The sequence below is a fragment of the Lathyrus oleraceus genome, chromosome 1 (assembly GCF_024323335.1).
Source record: "Lathyrus oleraceus cultivar Zhongwan6 chromosome 1, CAAS_Psat_ZW6_1.0, whole genome shotgun sequence".
In the NCBI taxonomy this organism is placed as follows: domain Eukaryota; kingdom Viridiplantae; phylum Streptophyta; class Magnoliopsida; order Fabales; family Fabaceae; genus Lathyrus; species Lathyrus oleraceus.
The window spans coordinates 289242692-289249827 of NC_066579.1; the positions used below are offsets into that span (position 1 = coordinate 289242692).

Sequence of the window (7136 nt, forward strand, 5' to 3'; positions counted from 1 at the left end):
AAAGGTTGTGTGTTTGATTCCTATTGGTTGCAAAAATAAATTTTATGTTGTTTGGTTATTTTGAAATTTTTTTTAAAAAATTGGTTATTTTGGAAATTTTTTTAAAAAATTGGTTATTTTCGTATTATTTTTGAAAAACATGATTATTTTAAAAAAAAAAATCACAATTTATTGCACTGAATCCAAAATACCCTAAAAGTAGCATACTCTCATGAGCAAAGTCTCCACCATTTTATCAACAGAATTTTAACATACTAGTGTTATTTTACACTATTAATGTATATTCTTTTTCTTTTATGTTTTCTTAAAAATATAAAAATATTTTTTTAGTTAGAAAGCTAAAATAAGGAAAAAAAAGAACACAAAGTAGTATAATCTTAAAAATATAAAAATCTTCCAAAGTGCTCTTCAAGAGTTCTTCAACGGTTTGTGTAAAAAAGGCAAAATCTCCAACGGTTCCATTTCTTAAAACCTCTCTCTCTTCCATCCAAAATAGTCTCTCTCTCTCTCTCTCTCTTCCAAATTCACCAAAACAACATTTTTCTGGAAAACCCCGTTCTCCTTTCCTTGAAGAAGAAAAAAGAGTAATTTCCAGAAGCAATTCTTCAATTCCTTCTTCAATATTCAATCTTTGATAAAACTGGTAAAATTCTCATATTTCCTTCTTTAAATTCTTCTTCTGTTTATGACCAAAATAACAAACAGAAACTGTAACAGAAATGTTTCTAATTCTGGTTCAGAAAATTCTGTTTGTGTGTCTTTCACATTCTTTCCAATATTGATGATAATTGGCGTTGTTTGTGTTTAGGTTCTTCTTTTTCATATTCAAATTTGTTTACATTGTTTTCAAACTTGTGAATTTTGATGTTTTTTGCTTTGTTTTGATTTTTCAATTTTGAACTGGTTATAGGTTTGCTTTTTGTAATTAGGTTATCATTACATCAATCCAAATGACACAATTGGTCTCTATTAAAAATCAAATTCGGAAAAAGAAGGAAACTTTGAGATCAATAGTTGATGTGTGGCATAAAACACCCGGACACAACAAGCCTACGCTAGCACACCAATAATAATTTGAAAAATAGAAGTGTTTTAATATAATCACATGTGTTGGTGTCAGACACATGTTGAACATCAAACAACGTTTTTAATATGAAGTGTCGGTGATATATATTTTGAATTTGAATGAATTCCTTTTGCTAGTGTTGGTTTGTTTAGCAAAGGGAAGAGTTAGATGCTTTAGGTCTAGCAATTCATCATTTGAGCCTTAACTAGATGGTGAGATGGGACTAATCGCGACCTTTTGAGACATTGTGGACCCTTGACAAAATTTGTATATATTGTTATTTAAACTGAGTTTTACTCGAAGATATTCATATATTTTTGTTACTACCATACTCTGGAGCACTGACCACCTCTGAAAAAAAAGTGTGTTCGTGTCAGTATCGGACACCGACATAACACTTGTGATTACGTTCAATTTATTCACCTTTTCAAATTATTACATTGTCGACGTGTCAGTGTCGTGTTCGGTGTTCAGTGTTTGTGTCTATGTTCGTGCTTCAAAGCTACCATTTTAATTGATAACTAATTTGACATCGGAAGTATTCAATTCCTTGGTCATGGTGTTTTTGTTTGAGATACATCAATTTCTAGTCCCTTTCTTTGATTTTTTCTTTTAGGGGGAATGTTCTAAGAGAATTTTCTTTTAGTTGATAAAGGTGCTCTAAAATGTCTCAACCTCACAAGGATCATCTTCTTCCGCAAGCTGAAACAACATGTGGATCACTTCTTCAAGAACTTCAGGTACAAATAAACTCCATTAATGAATATTTGATAAAATGAGTAACTCTTGTTGTTTTTCGAAACTAGATAATATGGCATGAAGTTGGAGAGTCCGAGTCTGAAAAAGGTAGGATGTTGTTTGAGCTTGAACAAGAGTGTCTAGAAGTATACAGAAAAAACATAGATAAAGCCAACTGCTCCAGAGCTCAACTAAGGCAGGAAATTGCTGATTCTGAGGCAGAACTTACAGCTATCTGTTCAGCAATGGGAGAACGACCAGTACATATTAGACAGGTCAGATATTTTGTGTGCCAATTTTCTGGTTGCTGTTTTAATATACCACTTATTCATGACGGAGAAGACAGTATAAGTTAAATAAATAGTGTTTAATTTCATATTTGTGTGACATAATTTGGAATGATTGTATAAATTTTTTAGCATTGATAAGAGCTTATGCACAAATTTGCATATAAACTATTTTCAGTGATTACTATGTACCAAATGAAAATGTTGAATAGAGAGAAATAGTATTATTGTAAAAAAATAGTTTTGTTTTTGTTTTTGTCAAGCTATGAAGTCAAAATTATTTGTTATCTATTTGATCTACTAAGAAAAAAATTGGTTCTTTAATCTCTGTCATTTTATAGTCTGATCATAAGGCTAGAAGTTTGAAGGAAGAGCTAGCAGTGATTCTCCCTGAGCTGGAAGAAATGCAAAAAAGAAAGCTTGAGCGTAGAAGTCAATTCATAGAAGTTCAAGAGCAGATTCAAAGTGTCGCAAATGAGATTTATGGTCCAAGAGAAATCGTCCCGTTCGTTGTAGATGAAACAGATTTATCGTTGAGGAAACTTGAAGAATTGCACAGACAACTTCATACACTTCAAAAGGAGAAGGTATATGCGCTTGTGTGTGTGGTTATTATAGTTATATGAACTTAAACATTTATATGGTTTATTAACCCAAATTATCATATTTATTTCTCTTTATAACTTAATGCTAGTATTTTATTTTTAACGCAGAGTGATCGTCTCCTGAAGGTCCAAGACAACCTTTACACTTTAAGGTCTTTCTGTTCAGTACTTGGTTTAGACTTTAAGCAGACAGTCAGCAAAGTCCATCCTAGTTTAGGAAATTCAGAAGGATCTAAGAGTGTAAATAATGATACCATCAGCCGATTGGATTTAGCTACGCAAGAACTCCGAGGAGTGAAATTGCACAGAATGCAAAAGGTATGAAACATAACTTTGTTTATAATTTCATTTCATGCCTTTTCCTCTGATCGAAACTCATAATTGCTTACGATATGGCAGCTTCAAGATTTAGCAACATCAATGTTGGAGCTCTGGCATTTGATGGATACGCCTATTGAAGAGCAACAGGTGTTTCAGAGTGTTACTTGTAACATTGCAGCTTCAGAAGATGAAGTTACTGAATCAAACAGCTTGTCCGAGGACTTTATTAATCATGTGAGTTGTAAGCTGTTGGAGAAAAGATGTAGTTTTCTTTGTTTATATGGCTCGAAATTCCTGGAGAAGTAATAACTTCATGCAGGTGGAGGAAGAAGTATCTAGATTAGAGGACTTAAAATCAAGCAAAATGAAAGAGCTTGTTTTCAAGAAAAGAGCGGAGCTAGAGGAGATTTGTAAAAAGACTCATTTGGTTCCTGAGTTTCATGGTGCTGTCGAACATGCTACTGAAGCTATAGAGACTGGTAAGTTCTAAGAGAGATGTCACTAGATGAGTGTCATTCTTTCGTTCTTCTTTAAACTCCTAAGCTTGCATCCTCCTTTCTCCTTTCTCATGCAGGATCTGTAGACCCTGCTTGTGTACTTGAACAAATTGAACTTCAGATTGCCCATGTCAAAGAGCAAGCTTTTAGTAGAATAGAGATACTTGAAAAGGTGGAGAAATGGGTGTCAGCATGTGACGAAGAGTCTTGGCTTGAGGAGTACAGCAGGGTTAGTATTTTTATATTTTTAAAGTTTCTTCGTATATTCGTTTCTGTAGTTTACAACAGATCGAATGATATTTTTCAACTGTTGGAATGGCAAAGTGGATCTCCACTCCCATTTATATCATCTCATAGTTTATTAAGCTTTTCCGCACACTTTCTTCTAGGATGAAAATCGATACAATGCTGGTAAAGGCACTCATCTTAATCTCAAGCGAGCTGAGAAAGCACGTGTCTTGGTGAACAAAATTCCAGGTACTTTAAGACCTATAATCGTTGGTTGTGTTTGTCGTCTTGGTTTATGTCATTATGGCTTAATATATTATATATAATTATTAACACAACTCTGCTTCTCTGTGCCCCATTGTTTGTTTTGTGTAAAATGAATTTTTCATTATGTATTATGTTTGCAGATATCATGTTTCTTTATTATTTCAGAACGACTTTTGATTTTCTTTTGTTTTCCCATAGCAATGACAGACACATTGACTTCAAAAACAGTAGCATGGGAAAACGATAAAGGCACTGAGTTCATATACGATGGTGTAAGTACCCTCTATGAGATACATGCAATGAGATAGGATCATAAGATATTATCGGATGCCACCTTAACATCTATTGGTTTCTCAAGTAACAAATTCTGTTGTGTGTGGCTATCTAGGTCCGTTTAACTTCTATGCTTCAAGACTACATCTTATCACGGCAAGAGAAGGAGCATGAACGCCGTAGACAGCGGGTAGGAAATACGTGTTGCAATTAAATGTTTCTCCAAAATAAATTATTAGTTATCTAGTTATTATAAGAAAACCTTGAAAAGGGACCATCAGCGCAATACTTTGAAAAGGGTTAAGGGACCCTTGCCTATAATAAACTCACATACACTTCCATAGATGCTTAATAGCACGGAGTTTCCTTATAGTTAAAAGAAAACCTTGAGTTTTGTCTTAAAGTATTAAAGTCCAGGCAGTATTTCATTGATTTTTGTCTCTGACACTTGTTAAAGTTTTATGTTTTGTCTTAAAGTATTAAAGTCCTAAATATGTATTTTTTTCTGACACTTGTTAAAATTTTATGTTTCTGTTTCAGGAACTGAAGAAACTTCAGGGACAAATAATAGCAGAACAGGAAGTATTGTATGGGTCGAAAAGCCCTTCAAAGGCTCTTAGTGCAAGAAAAGCGCCTAGAACGCCAAATGGAAGTGCGGCTAGTAGAAGAGTTACCTTTGGAGGATCAATGCTAAAACCTGATTCAAAACTTACTCGCTCAAGCTCGATAAGGAAGACTGACAGAGTGCACCAAATGGAGCAAGTAAATGACCTAGACGATGGGATGTCATGTACATCAGGTGTTTTTTCTTAGACTTTACCCCGTTTTTGTTTTTGTTTTTTATTTGCATCCCTGGCTTGGAGATTTCCCACTCGGTAAGGGTTTAACAGTTGTTTATGTTGTTTGGTTGAAAGCAAAGAACACGGATCAGGCAAATCTCTTGAGAATTATTTGCTTTTAGTTTTGGCTCAATTGATAAGGTGGTTGTTTTGGATGCGGTAGACTGGTAGGTGCAAGTCGTAATTTTTTCTTTTCTTCTGTGGTATTTTTCCCATGTCTCTTTCTATTATCCCTTTGAGGATAAGAGCTATTTCATTATTGTCAGATACATTGTAGTCAATTGTAGTCAAGATCGAGAGCTGGATCGTAAGATATTACGTGCTAAGGATGCCTGAGAGTGCTACGATCAGAGAAAGATCGTTTTCGTCGCCGGCATGGTCAAGATCGAGGTTTTTGAAGCAATATCGTAAAAAAAACGTGTTGGGGCTTTTTTTTGGGCGTATATTATAATTTTCATGAAATTACCATTTTCCCTTCGGTAGGATCTTACGTGTCGTGCTAACGATCCGAGTTTTAAGATCTTTCACAAGCCGGACGATCCTACTTAAGATCTTGTACGTTGGTTAGATACCGCCAATAGCATAGCATCTTCATTTTGCAATATTTAACCAATGTCATCAGAAGCCTCCATCAATGTAGTTATATATTAAATTTAAATCTAACTGACAACCTCTAACTGTTGAATTTAGAAGATGATTCTCATGCAGTTTTGCTTGTCAATTTAAAATTCAACCTCAGATTGTTGGATACCTGTTTATATTTTCCTTTGTTTTTAGAAGAAGGTTCTCCACCGGATTCTCCAAAGTACTCTTGATGATGGTTTTATTGTAAGGCTGTATGTGGCACCACGGAACGGTTTAGACTTTTTTTTTTGGTTTGATGTTGGAGGTGGAGGTCAAAGCCACATCTCAGCTGATAGATTTCCTCGTAATTTCTTGCTGGTATATCTAGCATTTTCTTATGTTTGTGTATCACATGATTTTGCACAAACATCACATATGATTAATAATTGTTTGTACTAACCATTTTCATGTACCATATTAACGCATTTAAATCTCTTACAAGTGTTTGTTTTCCTTGTGTTAATACAGCTAGAAGATACACATTTGGTACTGGAATCGTTCGGGATATCGAATCTCCTTCGACGCGACAACCCTTTACAACCATCTCTTCGACAATATCATCGCAAGAGAATGTGGGAAATGCCACAGTTGAATTAAATATGCAGAAGCTGAAGTTGCAGAAAACATTAGCAGTTAACAATTTGCCATTCACTACTACCTCAAAGACAGACACAACGGTAGATGAAGAGATTAGAACTCCAAAGGCTATGCCTATTTCTTCCTCTGATACTACACCAATGACTGTACCGATTCCTATGAATATGGCCATGACTCCAGCACCTTTTGGAGGTGAATTGGTTCAAGAAATAGAATATTCCTTTGAGGAAAAAAGGCTTGGCTTTTATTAGCATGACATTTTGATTTGGTTTTCAGTTTGTTATGGTGATGGTAAGCACAAGTGTATCAGATTATGTAAATAGCTTCCAGATTGTGTATATACAGTGTATCAGATTAGAAGTTGACTTGGATTAGGGTGTTTGAAGAGCTTTTTAGTTTTGCAACCTAAATAAAAATTTCATCTGAAAAATGTTGTTGTTTTTCTGCTAGCTTTGTTCTTTATTCTATTTGTTTTTTTGTTGTTGGCATCAATTCAGTTATGAGTTTGAATGATAAAAACAATGATGTTAAAGATGACGAGATGATCATGTAAGGTCATAGGTTCAAGGGTTTATTGCTCTAACCACGAGGTCACTAGTCGAACTGCATGATAGAATTTGATAAAACTGGATGACTCAATCAAAATTATTCCTATCTCCTACAATTTTCACCATATGAAAATTATTCCAAGAGTAAAGTTACTCTAAACGATATTACAAACAACTTTCATGTTGAGACCTAGAGCTAATTTTTCTTGGAAAATCATTTTCTATGTTGAAACATTATAGGTCATT

The 7136-nt window shown here is 34.4% G+C and overlaps 1 protein-coding gene across 1 annotated transcript; it reads left to right on the forward strand.

The window, feature by feature from the left end:
* Positions 1–379: 379 nt before the first annotated feature.
* Positions 380–6782, forward strand: LOC127130961 (65-kDa microtubule-associated protein 3). Its single transcript, XM_051059914.1, has 13 exons — positions 380–643; positions 1713–1806; positions 1873–2079; positions 2433–2678; positions 2805–3014; positions 3096–3251; positions 3337–3496; positions 3592–3743; positions 3904–3991; positions 4208–4281; positions 4398–4472; positions 4823–5081; positions 6214–6782. Exons 2-13 carry the CDS (start codon positions 1732–1734, stop codon positions 6591–6593), a joined length of 2082 nt encoding a protein of 693 aa, XP_050915871.1. The 5' UTR covers positions 380–643; positions 1713–1731; the 3' UTR covers positions 6594–6782.
* The last annotated feature ends 354 nt before the right edge of the window (positions 6783–7136 follow it).

Excerpts from the sequence above, each read along its gene's own strand:
- LOC127130961 (XM_051059914.1), top strand. The coding sequence starts at position 1,732 with ATGTCTCAACCTCACAAGGATCATCTTCTTCCGCAAGCTGAAACAACA. Across the intron at positions 1,807-1,872 it reads CACTTCTTCAAGAACTTCAG|ATAATATGGCATGAAGTTGG; the intron begins GTACAAATAAAC and ends TTTCGAAACTAG. Across the intron at positions 3,497-3,591 it reads TACTGAAGCTATAGAGACTG|GATCTGTAGACCCTGCTTGT; the intron begins GTAAGTTCTAAG and ends TTTCTCATGCAG.